Source organism: Trematomus bernacchii, unplaced genomic scaffold (assembly GCF_902827165.1).
Source record: "Trematomus bernacchii unplaced genomic scaffold, fTreBer1.1, whole genome shotgun sequence".
Classification (NCBI taxonomy): Eukaryota; Metazoa; Chordata; class Actinopteri; order Perciformes; family Nototheniidae; genus Trematomus; species Trematomus bernacchii.
In genome coordinates this window covers 12,495,293-12,517,376 of record NW_022987689.1, presented here as the reverse complement: position 1 = coordinate 12,517,376, position 22,084 = coordinate 12,495,293, and the positions used below count along the sequence as shown (strand labels likewise).

The window sequence follows — 22,084 nt, the reverse complement described above, 5'->3', positions numbered from 1 at the left end:
GGATCAAAGATGCAAAAATTGGAACTGTCCTGAATTTTCCCAAATACCAAATTTTGTCCTGTTTTTCCAGATAAGACTAAACCAGAATTCATGTTGCTCTGTACAGTAGCACCACAAATTGATAAGCAACAAGGAAAGTTAAACCCTCCATGATGACATTGAGTGTGTTGTCTCAGGACCTGGTGAAATTCAAGCCAAAACATCTCAAATATTACTGCGGATAGTGAGGTGCAGGGAGGGAAAACCTGCACTAAGAGTACAAGCACTAACTTGAACTATCTGCCGTGTATGTGGTGTTGGGGACTTCTGGAAACTCTTACAAGCAATTACCGTCCTCTCCTTGCAAGAGAAGAATGCAACTTTGAGTATTGCTAAAAAAAATTGCACTGAATATTTATTATATAATATACCCTTAATCGTCCCACAGAGGGGACATTTACATTCTGCATTTTACCCATCCCAGTGTTAGGAGCATTAGGCTGCCATTAAGTACGGCGCAGTGTAGCGCTCAGGCATGGCCGGCTCTAGACAATTAGCAGCCCTAGGCGAGATTTTAGCTGGCGCCCCCGCCCCCAGCCAGAGAATCGTACAGTAGAACAGATAATGATCAATACAGTATCCAAGGAATACACAATGGAATGGGGGATGGACGCCACATCCTCTAGGGGGGTCCGGGGGTATGCCCCCCCTTTGAAAATGTTAAAGTAAAATGGTTCAATCTGGTGCACTTTGAGCATAATTACTACTAGATCTAAACACTCAGAGTCCTTTACCTCACTGAGCTGTAGTTATCAGCCTCTCAGTCTGACTGGAGAGGACTCTCCCTCCACATTATTGTAGAAACATCTTCTTCTTATATCCGTTAGAGCACCAGATTCTAATAACAACAGCGCCGGTACCCGTGCGCTCTTCTCTCTCTCCCTCGCTCGCTCTCTCGCTCCCATGCTCACTCGCCCTTTGGCTGTGAGCTGCGGGCGCCTGATAAGCCAACATCCCCCATTTTCATCACTTACAGCGCCCATCGTACAGGGCAAATGAAAAGTGTAACCGGGGTGAAAAAGGTGTTACATTTACTTAATTATGAATATCAAGGCCGAAAATTAGGATGAGCGCCAACGGTAAAAAAAATTGTGTTTCTCTCCCAGAGCTGCCAGCGCAGCGCCTCCCCAGATCTGGCGCCCTAGGCGAACATCTATAACACCAGTGCTACGGGCCGGCCCTGCGCTCAGGGACACCTTGGTAGCACCTCGGTAGCACCTGGTCTTTCGGGGACTTGAACTGGTGACCTTCTGGTCCCCAAGCCAAGTCCCTATGGACTTCGCCACCACTGCCCAATATAATATAATGGACTGGAGGCCACAAGAACCCCCAGAACTCCCAAGACACAAGCTTTACCCATCATCATCTGGTCACACTAGATATTCTGTGCATTAGGGAAAACCAAAATAACAGGTGGAACTTCCCTCTCAGTTTAAGCGTGGAATAAGTTAGTTTTAGTTTTTAGAGTTGATTGTGAAATGTAAACTGACTGTTTGGCCATGTGGAACATCTAATCTTGTTTAATGTTGGCCTTCTTTGCAATAGTTGGGAAATTACTGGATATCTTTGACACTTGAGTGGTGTGTATGTGTATATGTGTATATTGAGAATGAAAACATTATTGTGATGCAGCATCTCGTTATTAAATGAAAAGGCTTTTAGAAAGGAGATCTTGAAAGGAGATATGTGCAGGCCCCGGTCTATGGCTGGCACAGCAACAATATGGGGGGCAGTGTGCTGTGTGCTGTGTGCTTGAATATACTTTGTCTAGTTAAACATTAATGGATGTTTTTAGAAACTTGTGGTGCAGTACTTTTGAACAAACACAAAGAGGCTCATCTCTTATTAAGGGGAACTGTCCTGCAGTCGCACCCTGAGAACTAGAAAGGTCATCAACATGGCCGATTTTGCAGAAATCTTAAGGAGCATTGGAGAATTTGGTTTATTCCAGCAGATCACTTTGATTGCACTTTGCCTTCCAAATCTCCTGTATTCTTTTGTCATGGCAAGCTTTGTATTTATTGAGTCAGATCCAGAGCGACACTGTAACATGGACTGGATCCTTCGGGCAGACTCTAACCTGACCACAGATGAGCAGCTGAACCTGACTCTGCCCCGAGAGGATGACGGGACCTTCAGCAAGTGTCAGATGTTTGTCCCTGTGAACTGGTCTATTGGTGCCATCAGGGAGTACGGACTCAATGAGACCACAGGGTGCCAGAATGGATGGGTGTACTCCAACACGCTGTACGAGGCCACCATAGTCACTGATGTAAGTAGCTTATAGTAGTGTATTCAAGCAGAATTATGATATTAAATTAACAAATTAACTTTATGAGTCATTTAATTGAAACATTTATGTATTTATTTTTTAACAGTTTGATCTAGTTTGTGACAGAGCTAACTTCATGGAATTGATACAAGCAATGTTCATGGTTGGCATTATTTTTGGTTCCCTCATATTTGGACCTTTTGCTGAATCGTGAGTATTTCATACAGTTAAAAAAATGAGTTTATGGTCTATGATATGAAGAATAATTATCAAACTGTGATCATATTAATGCTAAGTCCTTTTATACATTGATGCTGCAAATGGCAATTATTCACTGTTCAGTAACAGGGTCTACTGTCTATCCATAAAGTTTAATTTTCTTCATCTTTTTCTCTTGCAGGTTTGGTCGAAAACGATCAACTCAAATTTCAGTAGTTCTGTTGTTCATATTTGTTGGAGCAGCAGCACTTTGCCCCAATGTTTACTTGTATGTAGTGTGCCAGTTCTTTGTTGGAGCAGCAAGTGGAGGATATCGAATCAACTGTGTTGTACTGTGTATGTATACTGAGTTCATACATATTTAGAATAAGGACGAAACACTAACTGTTTATAAATCTTAGGTATATTACCAAAATATAACACAACCCTACCTTCAAACACAAAAGTGACAGGATTTAATAGGGTTGGTCTGCTGTGACGCTATTAGCGTTAGCATGTCCGGCTAAGCAGCCCACCACTTAAAGCATGAACAAAGCATTAGCAAACAAAGCCAGTGAGGACACCATTGACTATGTAGATTACCTTGGGGTTTTGGCGGTGAAAGTGTATGTAAAAAAGGAATTATTTGTAACCAACACTGCAACACACAAGGACAATACTGTCACTTTTTTTCCAAACGAAAGATTATGGAAGCTGACTTTTAACCTACAGGATAAAGTGTAGCTTTTCGCTAAGTTGTTTACTCAGCTTCAAATTAACTTAGCCATCAACTGCATATTTAAAGGGTTCCCATTTTAATGATAGGCTAGGTAGTGTTTTCAGCCAAATCATGCTAATGTTAGCAACAGTAACAGGAACTATGGGTATTTAGTTAAAGTTCTAAGTATTCAAAACACTCCAAATATTTGACTGCTGCAATATACAACAATTGTTTCTATTTTGCAGCTACTGAGTGGATTGGGGGATCGAAAAGATCATGGGGAGCATGTGTGGCTCAGCTTTTTGCTGCAATGGGACAGTGCGTCCTGGCTGGTGTAATCTACGCCATACGTCACTGGAGACTGGCTCAACTTATTACAGCAGCTAACTTTGCAGTAGTTGTTATCTACATATGGTGAGCATTTACCCTTTGTATAACCTTTCATTGTTTTATTTGTATACAATACACTATTTGAGCTGGCATTTTCCTTGTTTCTTTGAGGTTTATACCAGAGTCAGCGAGGTGGTTGTTAAGCAGAGGAAGGACAGAGGAGGCTAAACAGCTGATTATCAAGGCAGCAGCCATCAACAAACGCACTGTTTCAGACTCTCTGTTGGAAAAGGTATTGAAAATAAAAAATAGAGGTTGCAATTCTAATGCAATAATATTCATGTCAAATTCAGTGAACATCTCATACACCACTAGATGTCTTCAATTGCGCCTTAATGCATCGACTCTTTGAACAAGTACCAGGGGCCTCACAAGACATAAACCTTAAATGACGTTTATATATATATATATAACTGAGTGCAGTGGAAAAGTAGAAGATCCATTAAGTGCTGTACCTGTGTTGTAAAAGAAAATATTTCTACACACTGAATCCATGCATGCAAGTGTTACCATGCCAATCATCAAAGTCAACCTTCATTATAAGTTTCACGTCTATAAAGTTGTGTTACTGCAACTTGCATGTTTGTGACAATAATGCGATGACAAAAATATTTTCACACATAGACATACAATGGGCTGGTGGTCTTTTGATAGTTCATTGTTTATTCATGTTTTCTTTGCCAGTAAATGAAATGTTGTTTCTATTTTTTATTATTATTATTATTACAATTTTTTCTTTGAAAGTCATAATCTTTTTCATATAACAAACGAATAATACCGAAATACCTATTGCTAATTTGTAGGTAAAGCATTTAGCAGACCTGTTTTCAGTGAAATGAGATATTTAAATGTATACAGCTTGTGTGTAGGTAACACAGTTGCATAAATAATATTTCTGCCACAGATTGCAATAAAAGAGCCAGAAAACAAAGGAGGCATCAAAACTATTTTCAGATCACCTCAACTGACCAGATATTTCTTCATTATAGCATGGGGATGGTAAGATAAAGTTTCATTTAATCTTTTATTTATTTACTAAGTACTAAATAAAATCTGAGGTGGACTAAATACTAGATATTCAAATGTATGACAGTTCTTTAATAATACTGAACACTTGTATCAGGCTGTAACCTTTTATTTATAGTCATTTCATCGTAGAAGAAATGTTTAGCATATTGATAATGTTAAAATATAAATAGAGTGGTGCAGGAATGAGTCCTAAAACCCAGAAATTAGATAGTTTTACCAGTTTCTTTCCATTGTATGTATGTCAATGGTTTTTGAACGTGTTCTAGATGCCTGAAAACAGATCTGTGGTTAACACAAGCTTAAGAGAAATTCACTTTTGTTCTGCAACATAAGATGGCAATGGCACATTTCTCACTCATGTATATCCAAAGGTTCCGTAATGGGCATTGCTTACAAGATCCCCTTTACACGAGAACGAAACGGGTTGTATCCGCATAGTTTCTCTTGCGTATAGCCCTTTCATTTACACGAGACCGTAACAAAACGATAGAAACGGACCCCACAAACGACAACGGGTCCCAAGGTGGATAGATTTGAAACGAAACGCTCTGGGGGGTCAAACGGCTCCGTGTAATCGCCTCTATACGATCATTTCCCGATAGATGAAGCCATAGCCCCGCCTCTTCCCACCTCTGCTGCTCACTGCTGTAGCATGGTCAGTAGCTACTGACCATGCTACAGATGTTAGTGCAAAATCTACAGCTCCTCTACCACAACCATCAGCAACAAGTGGACATGGAGAATTACATGAACTACTACATGTTGCAAAATCCACCGCGGGGCATAAACAGAAGGGCAACCATGGCAACCATGCTCCGGGGTCTTCTTCGCTGCTTTTGGTGTATTTTGTGGCGGAAGTTACAGCGCCAGTTACAGGCCCGGCATATGTACTACAGCGTGTCCAGCGGTCTCGTATGAACAGACACGTTAAATTAAACGAATGCGTGTGAACGGAAGACTTTTTTGAAAACGCATACTGTGCATAAACGCAAACGTTCCCGTGTAAAGGCAGCCTAAAAGAGACTACGCCCAGCAGGAGTCCGCCTTTAGCTTAGCGGTGGTGTCACACAGACATTCGACTGTGACGTAGTTTGTTTATAAAGTTAGCTTTTTACTTCTAGCGATTGAATTATTACGCTTCAAAAAGCATAACAGTGGTGTTGATATGTAGAGATTATCTTGCTGAACAAAACATGTAAGTAATATGGACATTTGCTTACCACAGATCTTATTTTCTGCCATGTAAAAAAAATCCAATGGAAAAATGTAATTGGACACCTTGCAATTCTTCCTTTTTGCACCGACCTACAAAAATCCGTCATCACTTCATTGGCAATGAGAATAAATGACCAATCTCAAATCTTGAATAAGCAAACAACTGTTTAAAAATGTATGTATGTTTTATGAATGTTTAATAATGCAGGTCATCTTCGTTTTTGTTCTTATTTTCAAGTTTTTCATTGAACCTAACCATCTACTCCCTGTACATGAACATGGGAAATATTGGCTTCAACGTCTTCTTGACACAGCTCATGTTTGGTGCTTTTGAAGTGGCAGCTAATATACTCTCCATGTGGCTAATGGAGGTTTTTGGGCGAAGAATTTCACTCATATCAACATTTGTGACGGGAGGACTATCCAGCATGCTCATACTGTCTGTTCCTCAAGGTAAACCATTTGGTTTATATAGCCAAATGACAGTATCACAACCCCTTTCCCACCAAAGCCGTTCCCAGGCCAGTTCGGAGCTAGTGCCCAATTAAGAACTGGTTCTTCCTATATCCACCGCAGCGGGGCTGGCTCTTGGCCCCGAAAAGACGTTTCTTAGCTGGCTCCACTCGACTGCCTGTCAAGAACCGAGAACCGAATACCTCAGCCTGGGGCGAGATTAACCTGGGCAATAACAGTTCATGGCGAGTAACACGTGCAATGTTATTTTCCATTAGGAAGAGCAGGCATACGTTTTCTTGTTATTTTCATTGTAGCAGCTATCAGGCTTAACAGGTTGCCATGTCAGACTATCACAAGTAAAATCATAATGAAAAATAGCCTGGTGAAAAATGCCTGTAGAAAACGGCTTGTGATAGCAACAAGATCGTCAGATTAGCTTTGCTTGCTATGCTAAAATCACCCATCTAATACCAGAGAAACTTTGATGACGCCATAATGATTCTAAACAGTGACAATTCACATTCACTTATGGGGATGGGGGATATGCCTCTGTGGAAGTTGCTAGTGTGACAGTATACTTTCAAGCAGGCGCTGCCGTGAGTAAACGGCAGATTAAACGCCGGTGGACGAGCAGTGTATCACTGCAGCGGTCGGTAAATTCCACTGAACCACATTGGTAAAAAATGAACCACTGCACTCTAATTTAATCTAATCTGGCTTCAGATGATTAAAAGCAACACGAGCATCGAACCGATGCAGTCCACCATTGTTGTTGTTTGAAGCGGTTTTGCCAACAAAATCAGCGGCGTAAACGGTGATGTCATGACGCAGCACCTGTCGGGCTCTGGGCGGTGGAAACACAACTGGGGCCAGAAGGCGAACCAGTTCGGAACCAGAAAAGCACAAGCACAGAGCCTAAATGGTAACTGGTTTGGTAGGAATGGGGTACAAATGTCCTTTTTATATTTGTTTTACAGTTTTTTGTTTATGTTTGCAGGATATGCCATTGCTGTTACATCTTTAGCTGTCGCATCTCGTTTCTTTCTGATCTGGGCTGCTGCTGTATGTACCGTTTATTTGCAGGAGTTGTTTCCAACATCTGCTAGGTAGGTGTTCAAAGTTTATATTTAGCCTTTTGTTTTTTTGTGCAAACTTCCAAGACTGGGATACAGAACCCGGTACATATAAAGTAAATGACTTTGTGAACCTGATGGAAATCAAGTGATCTGTTTGTTTGATTGGGAAGTATATTACTGTTATAACTCCCACCCCTCTTTCAGACAAACAGCAACAGCTTTAGGGGCCATGTCAGCAAGAGTAGGAGGGGTGATGTCTCCACTGCTCAACATGTTGGTCGTGTTCCACTGGTCCATACCCCCTGCTGTCTTTGGCAGCTTTACGCTGGTCGCTGGAGCGCTCAGCTTCCTGCTCCCTGAGACCAGGAATAAAGAACTTCCTGAGTCAGCCGATGAGGTCGAGAACAACAGGTAATATGTTCCATCGGTATTAGACAAGTTGATATCTGTTACGTTTCCTAATTTTACCGCGGATAACTCATAGTCATGCATCTATATCTGTCCTGCTTCTTTCAGAAATGTTACTTCCAGAAGAACATCTTCCAGTCTCAATCAAGAATCAACAAAGATGTAGACCTGTGTCTGATGGTTTATTCTTTAACAGTGTAATGAATTTGCTTTAAAAAGTACACCTTTCATCAGACATAAAAAAGTTATCATTAATCAAAAGGTTCCCCTGCATAAAGAATAACTAAAAATAACAACATTGTGACTCTGTTCTTTCATCCATAATTCCTGCATTTTAATAACATTGCTCTATTTCTCACTTCTATATCATGATTTCATGATTTTAAAACACTATTATCCTGATAATGGCAATTTACGTTATTGTTGTTGTTGTATTGTTCTGCTGGGTGTCTGCAGGGATGGCACAGGGTGGTACGAATGTTGTCTCTCATGAATTTGCATAGTTCTTTGATGGTCTCCGACTCAAAGTCCCCGTTCTGTTTGCTGAGCAGATGACTGAGGAACCTCAAGTCGACAATTGCATTTTCAAACACAAAGCTTTTGCAGTCGTTTTTGCTTTTTGGTCCTTTTTCAGCCCTGCCACAGCAAAAGTCTTGAGTGTTTGGCTTGACAGACTGATCATCTATACAGACACAGGTGGTCTTGGCTGCCAACAAGTTCATGGCTCTCGAGGAAGCTAAGGCTGACAAGCTAGGCCCAACAGTTCTGCTTTGCGCAGCTAGCGAGCTAACATGACATGTTAACGTTTCAACCTACAGCTGATTACAATCATTCGGTTTCTTGAGTGTGATAAATGCATGTTTTAGTAATATTAAGAAATATAATTTGGGTTTGTGGCTGCTACGTGACGATAGCTTTACGCTGTAGCCTCAATATATACTCCAGTTCAACAAATCATATCGTAATACCTACATGAACGTTATCTCTGGAACCATTGTAAAATGTGACATTATATTTTTAAGATACACACACCTTTGTTGTGAGGTTAATTCCCCTTACAGGCCATCATTTTGAACATTGCATTGACGTCAGTTAGTATATTATTTTACCGATAGTTAGTCTATCATGGTGAGTTTAACGGTAACCTTGCACAAACTTCACCTATCTAAGATTCTACCCATCTAAGTTATGTGGAAGACCTTAATTTTCCGACCTCACAGACAAGTTAATATAAACACTTCTCTAATACTTTTGAACTTTGACCTTCGTGGACAGACTGTTTAAACCACACAGTGAGCTGCTAGATGAGGACGGTAATTGCTTGCAAGATTTTCCAGAAGTCCCCAACACCACATACACGGCAGAGAGTTTAAGTTCTGTGCTCTATTCTCCGCATGAGCACTTGCATATGAGCTTCACCGCTTTGCCCCGAAGTTTGCCACTTTTTTGCCGTTTTTTTCGTGACATCAGTTCTTTTTTTGTGTCTCAGGCTCAACTCCTTCTGCCATAAGGGGAAAAACAAAATTGATACAAAATGTGTAGCCTACCTCAGAAACTCAGTACCCTACAATATAGGTCAGTTAAACATAGACCTATAAAATAAACTTTAATGACACTTTGCCATGCAAGGTTTCATCAAACATTTTCATGGGATACTTAGATTTAAGTACGTTTATGAGTTACACATTGCAATCCAATAAAACAACGCTGTAATGTTTAATCTTTTACGAGGCTCAAATTCACTGTAGCCACAGTTTAGCTTCATGATTGGCTAGCTTATCTTTAGTTAAAAACAGCTTGAAGCAAAGCTTGTCTGTAGCTTAATAGCAACTTAAGATTTTTTCCAAATGGCACTGTTAGTTTGGTTGGGGGCGAGGGATATCCTGAGGGGGATCAAAGATGCAAAAATTGGAACTGTCCTGAATTTTCCCAAATACCAAATTTTGTCCTGTTTTTCCAGATAAGACTAAACCAGAATTCATGTTGCTCTGTACAGTAGCACCACAAATTGATAAGCAACAAGGAAAGTTAAACCCTCCATGATGACATTGAGTGTGTTGTCTCAGGACCTGGTGAAATTCAAGCCAAAACATCTCAAATATTACTGCGGATAGTGAGGTGCAGGGAGGGAAAACCTGCACTAAGAGTACAAGCACTAACTTGAACTATCTGCCGTGTATGTGGTGTTGGGGACTTCTGGAAACTCTTACAAGCAATTACCGTCCTCTCCTTGCAAGAGAAGAATGCAACTTTGAGTATTGCTAAAAAAAAATTGCACTGAATATTTATTATATAATATACCCTTAATCGTCCCACAGAGGGGACATTTACATTCTGCATTTTACCCATCCCAGTGTTAGGAGCATTAGGCTGCCATTAAGTACGGCGCAGTGTAGCGCTCAGGGACACCTTGGTAGCACCTCGGTAGCACCTGGACCTTCCGGTCCCCAAGCCAAGTCCCTATGGACTTCACCACTCTGCCCAATAAAATATAATGGACTGGAGGCCACAAGAACCCCCAGAACCCCCAGAACTCCCAAGACACAAGCTTTACCCATCATCATCTGGTCACACTAGATATTCTGTGCATTAGGGAAAACCAAAATAACAGGTGGAACTTCCCTCTCAGTTTAAGCGTGGAATAAGTTAGTTTTAGTTTTTAGAGTTGATTGTGAAATGTAAACTGACTGTTTGGCCATGTGGAACATCTAATCTTGTTTAATGTTGGCCTTCTTTGCAATAGTTGGGAAATTACTGGATATCTTTGACACTTGAGTGTGTCATTTCATTTCATTGCAAACCTTTATTTGTGTATGTGTATATGTGTATATTGAGAATGAAAACATTATTGTGATGCAGCATCTCGTTAAATGAAAAGGCTTTTAGAAAGGAGATCTTGAAAGGAGATATGTGCAGGCCCCGGTCTATGGCTGGCACAGCAACAATATGGGGGGCAGTGTGCTGTGTGCTGTGTGCTTGAATATACTTTGTCTAGTTAAACATTAATGGATGTTTTTAGAATCTTGTGTGCAGTACTTTTGAACAAACACAAAGAGGCTCATCTCTTATTAAGGGGAACTGTCCTGCAGTCGCACCCTGAGAACTAGAAAGGTCATCAACATGGCCGATTTTGGAGAAATCTTAAAGAGCATTGGAGAATTTGGTTTATTCCAGCAGCTCACTTTGATTGCACTTTGCTTTCCAAATCTTCTGCAATCTTTTATCATGGCAAGCTTTGTATTTATTGAGTCAGATCCAGATAGACACTGTAACACAGACTGGATCCTTCGGGCAGACTCTAACCTGACCACAGATGAGCAGCTGAACCTGACTCTGCCCCGAGAGGATGATGGGACCTTCAGCAAGTGTCTGATGTTTGTCCCTGTGAACTGGTCTGTTGGTGCCATCATGGAGTACGGACTCAATGAGACCACAGGGTGCCAGAATGGATGGGTGTACTCCAACACGCTGTACGAAGCAACCATAGTCACTGATGTAAGTAACTAATACATGTATTAAAGCTCACCTATTATGCTATATTTGAACAATATATTATAGGGCCATATCTATACAAACATGTCTCTAAAGTGTTTTGCTCAAAATACCAAACAGATCACCGATTGTAGCCATGCCTCATACCCCTCTATTTGAGCCCTGTTACAGAAGTGCTGATTCTGGGTCTGGCCCTTTAAGGCCGCTACACACCCACCTGAGACCAAAGAACGCGTACCGAAGGCGTCCCGACTTTTACGTCAGCTTCGTCGCCTGCGTCGGCTGCGTCGGCTACACCGCCCGCTACGCCGCCCGCCTACGAACACACCGCAAATACTTCAGTCGACGAGTGGCAATAACTGTCCTTACCAGCAGGCAGCGGTAGTGTGAACAGCCAATCAGAGTGATTGCTTGGGCCGACTTTCTCTGACCTCCCGCGGCCGATTCAACATGTAGAATCGGCCGCGGGAGGCGTCGGGAGGTGTGAAAAGGTGCTGTAAAGAGACGACGGTGCGGGACACACAAACCTGAGTAGGGCGCCGCGAATGCCCGACTGCCTCTGACGGCCTCTGACGGCCTCTGACTCCCAAAATCGGGCTGGTGTGTCCGGGCCTTTAAATGTAACCGAGCTGCTGCTGGCCACGCCCCTTTGGAGCGCCCTCATGCAAGCGGTGAGCTCTGTGAAGAGAAGGCTGTCTACCGGCAGAAACTCAGCTAAACGCTGCCGTGATGAAAACCCCTTATTATGTTCAACATCACATTGACAACATCAAGCATTATTTCTGAAACAGTATGGAGCTCAAAACGTTTTCTCTCTCGCGGGTTTACCGCAAGGAAAGTACTTTTTATATCCGGCTTCTTTACACATATTTTCTCCAGTACAGCGTTAGCTGTAGTGTTAGCGATGCTTGCTAACGTAAACGCGGACCATATTACTTCCAAAACACGTCGCACATTGTTTCTGATACAGCACATAGCTTGACATGTTCTTTCTTCAGTGTTTACCGCTAGAACAGTGCCATTGTATGTATTTTATATATAACAACAAGTCCCTCTCTTAGACATCCTGCTGAATACACAGACACACAGCTGCGGGAGGGGATTCAGCTAGCGACTGTATATGGGGACGATAGGGCCGTGGGTGGAACGTTGCCAGGAGTTCAATGTAAAGCCTGCCCACATTTTAGTAATGACGTCAAGACCGCAGCAAATCAGGATCAGCTCCGTTGTAACCCCGTTTTTATAGATATGGGTAAAGAGTTAAGGAGAGGGTTGTATTTTCTGACACTTATTTATGTATAAAAGACATCAAAAAGTGCATTTTGCATAATAGGTGACCTTTAAAGCGGAAATAACAAATTAACTTCATGAGACATTTAATCTAAAAACATTTATGTATTTATTTGTAACAGTTTGATCTAGTTTGTGACAGAGCAAACTTGATGAAATTGATACAAGCAGTGTTCATGGCCGGCCTTATTTTTGGTTGCCTCATATTTGGACCTTTTGCTGAATCGTAAGTATTTCATACAGTAAAGCATTGTATTTCTGCTCTATGATAATACAAAAATATTAGTGCTCAGTTCTAATATGCATTTGTGCTGACTGTTCATTACATAAAGAGGATTTATTTTCTATCCTCATATTCATCTTTTTCTTTTGCAGGTTTGGACGCAAACGAGCAACTCAAATTTCAGCAGTTATGTTGTTGATATTTGTTGGAGCCTCAGCACTTTGCCCCAATGTTTACTTGTATTTAGTGTGCCAGTTCTTTATTGGAGTTGGATATGGAGGATATCGAGTCAACTGTACTGTGCTGTGTATGTATAGCCTACTGAGTTCATACATATTTAGGATAAGGACGAAATACCAACTGTATTACTGTATATATATTACCGAAGAATTTTATAAGCCTACCTTCAAACACAAAAGTTACAGGAATTAACATGGTTTGTCTTCTGTGAAGCTATCAGCGTTAGCATGTCCGGCTTACATCAGTAACAGAGCATTAGCATTACCATTGACAATGTAGGTTGCATACGTTTGTGGGGTTACATTGTATGTACAAAAAATAGTATAATGACTTACTTGTAACCAACACTGCAACCCACAAGGACAATACTGTCACTTTTTTCTACATGGACTATTAGTCTGACTTTTTACCTATTAAGTGTGGCTTTATGCAGAATTTTGCTAGCTTCAAATCAATGTAGCCATCGGCTGCATATTCAAAGGGGTCTCGTATTAATGTCAGGTTGTGTTTTCAGCCAGATGAACATTGCATTGCCAGAAGTTCTAAGCATTCAAAACTTTAACTGTTTTACTGCTGTTGTTTAACAGGATGGGCCTTTTTAAATGGTAGTATGACAATTATTTATTTTCCTAATTGCAGCAACTGAGTGGATTGGGGCATCAAAAAGATCATGGGGAGCATGTGTGGCTCAGCTTTTTGCTGCAATGGGACAGTGCGTCCTGGCTGGTGTAATCTACGCCATACGTCACTGGAGACTGGCTCAACTTATTACAGCAGCTAACTTTGCAGTCGTTGTTATCTACATATGGTGAGCATTTACCCTTCTTATAACCTTTCATTGTTTTATTTGTATACTATACACAATTTGAGCTGGCACTTTCCTTGTTTCTTTGAGGTTTATACCAGAGTCAGCCAGGTGGTTGTTAAGCAGAGGAAGGACAGAGGAGGCTAAACAGCTGATTATCAAGGCAGCAGCCATCAACAAACGCACTGTTTCAGACTCTCTGTTGGAAAAGGTATTGAAAATTAAGGAGTCTGCAATTCTAATGCAATATTATTAATGTAAATGATAATTTTCCTATTTCACACATAAAGACATACACTTTAAGTACAAATTAAATGAGCTAACAGTTCATTGTTTATTCATGCCAATTAATGAAATGTAGTTCCTACTTTTTACTTTATATTGATTGATTTATTTGATATTATTCATTATTAAATTCCTTTCTTATTAATTACAATATTTAATCATTTACTTATTCATATTATTAATATTAATACAAATTAGTCTTTGAAAGTCATAATATTTTTCTTATAACAAAAGAATAATACCGAAATACCTATTGCCAAAATGTAGCTTTTAGCAGACCTGTTTTCAGTGAAATATGAATGACCTGATATTTAAATGTAAATAGCTTGTGTGTAGGTAACAGTTTCAGAGTTACGTAAATAATATTTCTGCCACAGATTGCAATAAAAGACCGTGAGAACAAAGGAGGCATCAAAACTATTTTCAGATCACCTCAACTGACCAGATATTTCTTCATTGTAGCATGGGGATGGTAAGTTCAAATTTCATTTAATCTTTTATTTATTTACTATGTACTTATAAAGTCTTCAATGGACCAAATACTAAATATTCAAATTATGACAGTTCTTTATTATAACTGAAAAGAAAACAAAAACGGCTATAACCTAATATTTATGTGATTTTCCAATAAAATAAATTACATTGGACATTATTGGAATTGTTAATGTTAAAATATAAATATAAATATTACAATTTAAATGGAGTGGTGCAGTCCTAAAACCCAGAAATGAGTTCGCATTTTACCAATATTTTAGTTCCCTTATCTCGAAATCAATGGTTTTTTAGTGTGTGTTTGGTTAGATGCCTGAAATAAGATCTGTGGTTAACACAAGCATCAGAGATATTCATGTTTATTTGTGCAACATAAAATAGTAATAGTATTTTTCCAACTCATGTACATCCAAAGGTTCTATGAGTCATACAAATGGTCATTGCTCACAAGAGACAAATGAGTCCGCCTTAAAGGTGTCCTATCATGCAAAATGCACTTTTTGATGTCTTTTATACATAAATATGTGTCCCCAGTGTGTCAGGGAACTCACAAAGTGGCAGAAAATACAACCCTCTCTCTTTTCCTCCGTACCCACATCTCTAAAAACGGGGGAACAACGGAGCTGATCCAGATTTGCGTCCGATATGACGTAATATCGGAAATGTGGGCTGGCTTTACACCCACGGCCCTATCAGAAACGTTGCTATCAGAAACAATGCGCGACGTGTTTTGGGCGTAATATGGTCTTTGTTTACATTAGCAAGCATCGATAACACTCAGAGCTAACCTGTACTGGAGAGAGTATGTGTAGAAAAAGCAAGAAATAAAAAAAGGAACTCACCCTGTAGTAAACCCGCAAGAAAATAAACATTTGAGCTCCATACTGTTTCAGAAATAATCCTTGAAGTTGTTTGGAACATGATGTGGCGTTTAATCACGGCATCATTTAGCTGTATCTGGGTAGAGCAGACAGCTCGCCACAGAACTCACAGTGTGCCTGCATGCTCAAAAGGGGGCGGGGCCAGCAGAGAATCAGCCATTCTAATCTCTAACAGGGATGAAGGATATGAGGGATGTCTAAAATGCATGATCTGTTTGGTATTTTGAGCATAACACATCATAGATATGATTTTTATATATTTGTATATATTTGATACACATAATATATGCCTAAAAATAGCATGATAGTAGATCTTTAAGCTTAGCAGTGGTGTTACAGACATTCGACTGCTATGTAGTTTGTTTATAACGTTAGCTTTTTACTTCTAGTGATTGCAGTTACACTTCAAAAAGCATAAAAGTGGTGTTAATATGTGGAGATTATCTTGCTGAACGAAAAGTGTAAGTAATATGAACATTCGTTTACCACAGATCTTATTTTCTGCCATGTCACAAAATCCAACGTAAAATGTCATTGCTTTTTGTCAACCAACAAAAATCCGTCATCACTGCACTACTCTATTAATGCTGCTGAACAAATCTTTAATCTTGAATGAAGAAGCAACTGTTAAAAAATGAATGTGCGTGTTATGAATGTTTAATAATGCATGACATCTGTTTTCTTCTTGTTTTTAAGTTTTTCATTGAACCTAACCTTGTTCTCGCTGTACTTCGACATGGGAAACATTGGCTTCAACGTCTTCTTGACACAGCTCATGTTTGGTGCCTTTGAAGTGGCAGCTAATATACTCTCCATGTGGCTAATGGAGGTTTTTGGGCGAAGAATTTCACTCGTATCAACATTTGTGATTGGAGGACTATCCAGCATGTTTATCCTGGCTGTTCCTCAAGGTAAACCAATTTGTTTAGTTAGCCAAATGACGGTATCATACTGTTTGTCCTTATTATCTGTCTTTAACCGTTTTTTGTTTATGTTTGCAGGATATGCCATTGCTGTTACATCTTTAGCTGTCGCATCTCGTTTCTTTATGATCTGGGCTGCTGCTGTATGTACCGTTTATTTGCAGGAGTTGTTTCCAACATCTGTTAGGTAGGTGTTCAAAGTTTATATTTAGCCTTTTGTTTTTGTGTGCAAACTTTCTAGACCAGGGTAAAGAAACAGGTAAATATGGAATAATAACTTTGTGAACCTGATGGAAATCAAGTGATCTGTTTGTTTGATTGGGAAGTATATTACTGTTATAACTCCCACCCCTCTTTCAGACAAACAGCAACAGCTTTAGGGGGCATGTCAGCAAGAGCAGGAGGGGTGATGTCTCCACTGCTCAACATGTTGGTCGTGTTCCACTGGTCCATACCCCCTGCTGTCTTTGGCAGCTTTACGCTGGTCGCTGGAGCGCTCGGCTTCCTGCTCCCTGAGACCAGGAATAAAGAACTTCCTGAGTCAGCCGATGAGGTCGAGAACAACAGGTAATATGTTCCATCGGTATTAGACAAGTTGATATCTGTTACGTTTCCTAATTTTACCGCGAATAACTCATAGTCATGCATCTATATCTGTCCTGCTTCTTTCAGAAATGTTACTTCCAGAAGAACATCTTCCAGTCTCAATCAAGAATCAACCAAGATGTGCGCTCTTTAAAAGCATAACACATTTTCTCTAAAAACTAAACCTCTCATTACTTACTAGTCAAGGGATGGTATGAAAACATATTCATTTCAAGATGTAACTGGAAAAATGTATTGTGATATTGAAATATTGAAAGAGCTGTCATTTCTTAAAAAGGTCAATCTGTCCTGTTGTTTGACAAAAAGGTACTATCAGGTCATGAAGTAACTTTTTGCAATCATTGAAACATGTTGCCTTTGTTGAAAACCCTTTAAATTAAGCTGCGAGGACTGAATGATTGTTCATTTATTTAAAGTATTTAGTGGTGTTGGTTAACCTTTGTGAGCTTAAACCTCATTTGATTAACTCTTTAGAGACAGTTCAAGATGTTTTAGGGCTCAAAAGAATACAATTTATTTGGAAAATCAAAGGCTAATGCTTGTTTCTTTATCTTTCACATATGTTTCACTCAGTACATCAAATAATTCATTCATAAGCTTTACGATGTCTTTGTGTTTCAATTCAAACACATTAGTTACACCAATGATTTCACAGAAACATATGTCCCCCAAATGTTTGTTTGTTTTAGAATGTACATCTTGCCATCGATTCAATGCCTAACAAGTGCAGTTAGGCTAAATATTAATGTACATTGTTTCTAAGCTGTTTTAGCTTACACAAAATCATATAACCGACATTAAAGGTCTCCTATCATGCAAAATGCACTTTTTGATGTCTTTTATACATAAATATGTGTCCCCGGTGTGTCAGGGAACTCACAAAGTGTCAGAAAATAAAACCCTCTCTCTTTTCCTCCGTACCCACATCTCTACGGGGGTATTTAGAACATGATTATTTTCTATTTGGAGTCTAAACCTTACATATAAACATTGTAAAAGGTTACATTAATTTCTACGGTATTTTACACATTTGATCATAAGATCAAACATCACAATCATCTTTTATTAAACGTCACAGTGCCTTCTCATTAAAATGACAGATTAAAAAACATATTGTTTGTGGTGTGTGAGTGACAATTGTACAAAAATAAATACAATATCCTTTTTTCCTTGTTATTTGAAGGAAATTAATAGGTTAAAGATATAGTGTATATCCTGCCAAGAATAATCTAGAAAAAGTGATGCAATATATGCATATGCATGAACATGTGTCCCCGGTGTTCCAGGGAACTCACCAAGTGTCAGAAAACACAACCCTCTCTATTTTCCTCCATACCCAAATCTCTAAAAAAGGGGCTGCAACGGATCTGATACAGACTGATCCAGATTTGAACACTTCTATGTCGTCACAGAAGTGGCGCTACGGCTATTGGGCCAACTCTCCACCTATCAGGGGAATGTGGGGTTGGGCCACGGCCGGCCATTGCCGCTCGAAAGCGCTGGAGACGCTGTAGTACATATGCCAGGCCTGTAAGTGGCGCTGTAGTCTGCCACAAAAGCAGCGAAGAAGACTTCCCGCCCATAGTTACCATGGTTACCCTTCTGTTTATTCTCCGCTGTGGCTTTTTTTCTCCCTCCCCGAGGCAAGCGTTTGCTCCCGCTGCTTTAATTCAATGCAATCCCTCCCCGTCGAGGCAAGCACTGTAATTCTCTCCGGTTAGTCCACCAGCAGATGACAAACACCCACCTCTCCGCCTCTTCCAAGGAACGAGGGGACCGTGCGGCAGAGTTTCAGTTAGGTTTTCTTTCGCCGGTCAAGATGTCCGTTAAAGTTTAAATCTTCCGGACAAAATTAGAAAAGTGCCGGTCAAAGGTCTTCTTTGTTATTTATTGAGCTTTAAAACAAATGAATAACGACTCTATATAATAAAACACGGAGGACGGAGATCTCTTTTTCTCCCCCTCTTCTGACAGCCCAGCAGCTGATCAGAGCACGGCTCACCTCTCCTGCAGGGGGGCGTGGTCAGCAGAATCAGACCCGTAGACAGCAAACAGCACATACTGTAGAGCGAAATGAGGCATGGCTAAAATGCGTGATCTGTTTTGTATTTTGAAAACAGAAACGTATAAATATACCTTATATAGGTATGGCCCTACAATATATCATTTAAATATAGCATGATAGGTCCACTTTAAGTTTAGCTTATGGAAACTTATACAAAAATACTATGATTGGTCCATTTACTTTGACAGCACAAACACCACCGTTTGGAGTGCCAACTAACTGCTAGAATGCAAGCATATTTTCCAAAATGCAAAGAATTACTGCTTTTAAAGCCTCATAAAAGAAATGTTGCCATGGAGTTTATTATGAACTATATGACATGCTGTTACATTTAATTAAGCTTCAAGAGGTCAACAAACCAAACACCCTTGGAGTTGGGGAATTTTATTACGGATGAATCATTTAAAGATACATTCAGAACACAGCATTTCATTTTAGAATATTTACAGTTTGACTTTCTTGAGTGCATACAGACATTTTCCAATCAATTTATACTACTTTACTAACTTTATTTTATAAACTATTCATTCATTTGAAATCATTTTGAAATATATTTATTCAGCAAAATGTACATCCTTTGTTTCCTTGAAAGTTAACTTTGAAAAAAAAAAATCATATCCATGTCATAACATATATTGAATTGCCAGCTGTAGTGTAAAGACACATACTGTATTAACATTACATGTATGTTGCATATCTACTTTGATAACAATTTCTAAATTAAATTGTAAACAAACCCAACATAAGCTGTTTTGTGTGGTTATCATATGCATGCAATCAAACAGTGTGCATACATTAATTTATTACACATTCCAACTTTGTGTGTTACATCATGTAACGCATTCACGCTTTACCCGAGCAAATCATCCATCCAGTTACTATTTGTGACAGTGCTTTCTGCTGTTTGCTCAGTGCTGCTGTTGTCAGACACTAAGAGACTGTCCACAAATAAATTCACATCACTGGGCTCACACACTGCCAGCAGCTTTGGTTCTGATGCCAAGATGTCATCAGCAAAAAGACCTGTAGGAGCTGAAGGAGGGGCGACAGAAGCTGAATCTGAACCAAACAAATCGTAAAGTGAGTTAGAAGTAGCTGGGGTGGATGGCAGCACTGTCAACACATCACTGCTTCCAAATATGTCATCTGGAAAGGCAGTCGGTTGGTTTGAAGAACTATCCGCTCCTCCTTGACGAGGCACATTAACAGTAGGTGGCTGAGTGAACAGAGCGTTGTTTGAACCGAATATATCAAAGTCTGCCTCCTGATCTTCTCTCTGGCTGTTTGTAGTGACATGACTTTGATCCCCTTCTTGGTTCACAGGTGCTGAAGCTGGGACGATCAGTTGATCTGTAAGGCCAAGGATCAGGTCATTCTGAGGCGGTATTGGGTGATTGTCAAGCAGGCTGAAAGTATCAGTGGGAGCAACTTCCGGCAAAGCTGTGTCACTCAAAGAAGATACAAAGGCATCACTGGTGATGTTGACAAGATCAAAAAGATTAGGGGAATCTGTCGCAAGTTCCTGGTTGAGATCAAGGATCACTCCATCGCAGAGGTCTCTTACGCCTTCGTCTAGCAGTTCATTTGATCTTTGAGCAGATTCCTCAGTATTTACCTGAATTACCAATGCATCAACCGGTGCTGAACTGATACTGTCCCCAAAAAAATCATCATTGAATGGAGCATCACCTTTTTCCCCTGGTAATGACTGTTTGATTGACTCCTCCGATGCTAGGCTTACTGATTCTACTGTATTACGGAGATCTTTAGACTCAGTTTCAGGGTAGGTTACAGACATGCTTTGTAAATGTAATTCCTGGTCATTAGTTTGCTCTGGAGCTGTTAGGTCCTCTACTGTTTCACTTGTTGAAGTCAACGGCTCTATTGATTTGCTTCCAGCCTCATTTAGGTTACCCTCCGTTGTGTTTTGCTCAGGAAAATCTGACCTTTCCTTCAAAAAATCTCCGGGCTCTTGTTCTTGAAGTGGTTCTTCAGACATGTCGCCCTCCTTTTGCTTTTCCTCTGTAAGGACTTCCCTTAACTCCTCTCTCTTTTTGTCATCATCAGTAGTTTTGTCATTTCTTTCATTTCGCACAGCTAATTTTGTGGGATCCTCAGCTTTCTCAGAGGATGACTGAAAAAGTCTTCCTAAGAGTCCACCACTAGGTTTGACATCTGTTTTTTTGGCATCTTTTGGTTCAACTTTGTTTGTTTTGTCACTTCCACCTGAGGTGAAGAGCTTTGACATAGGACTCTTTCCTTTCGACCAGGATCCCAGTCTCACTTTTGTCTTTTCAGTCTGTTTTGAAAAACCTTTCAGAGAATTTGTTCTTGCAACAGGCATCTTTGGAATACTTCCAGTTTCTTGGTCATTGCCTGACTCCATCTTTTGGATTTGCTCTGTATTCCCCTTAAGGCTGGCCTCCTGTCCAGTCATGAGTCCTGCTGGGCTTTGCAGAGTTATTGGACTTTCTGAATCACATGGGTTTTCTGGATTGACTTGGCACATCTCAGATGGTTCTTTGTGTTTCAAAACTTCTTGAGCTGAATTAAAAGTTTCAGTGAAACTCTGATAATCAAGTGGTTCCTCAACCTTGTCTACAACTCCATTCAAAACAGTTGTATCAGTCTCTGGGATCTCTTGACTGCTCTCCACTTTAACATCAGGCTCTTGGTTTGATGTACTCTGTGTTATTCCATGGCTGTTATATTCATGGCTTTCAAGGTACACCTCACTTTGGCTCTGTTCTTTGCTCAACTCAAATGACAAATGGTGTAAGTTACTATTATCCCCTACATCTTGGATATCCTCATATTCATTCACTTTGTTCTGTTCTGTTTGGTCTGAAAGATGCATACTATGGCCTTCACATTTGGCTCCAGTGGTCAGTTGCAAGGACAGGTCATACTGAGCAACATCAACATTTGAAGCAAACCGTACAGACTTCTTAACTTTATTTGGATAAGCATCTGGTCTG

At 40.1% G+C, this 22,084-nt stretch overlaps 1 protein-coding gene and 1 pseudogene across 1 annotated transcript; both read left to right on the top strand.

Moving 5' to 3' along the window:
- Positions 1 to 1,936: 1,936 nt before the first annotated feature.
- LOC117488339 (solute carrier family 22 member 13-like) lies at positions 1,937 to 8,079 on the top strand. Its single transcript, XM_034137170.1, has 10 exons — positions 1,937 to 2,311; positions 2,418 to 2,521; positions 2,712 to 2,866; positions 3,476 to 3,644; positions 3,732 to 3,852; positions 4,525 to 4,619; positions 6,103 to 6,317; positions 7,318 to 7,426; positions 7,601 to 7,807; positions 7,913 to 8,079. Exons 1-10 carry the CDS (start codon positions 1,937 to 1,939, stop codon positions 7,968 to 7,970), a joined length of 1,608 nt encoding a protein of 535 aa, XP_033993061.1. The 3' UTR covers positions 7,971 to 8,079.
- Positions 8,080 to 10,924: 2,845 nt separating this feature from the next.
- Positions 10,925 to 17,911, top strand: LOC117488340 (annotated as a pseudogene).
- The last annotated feature ends 4,173 nt before the right edge of the window (positions 17,912 to 22,084 follow it).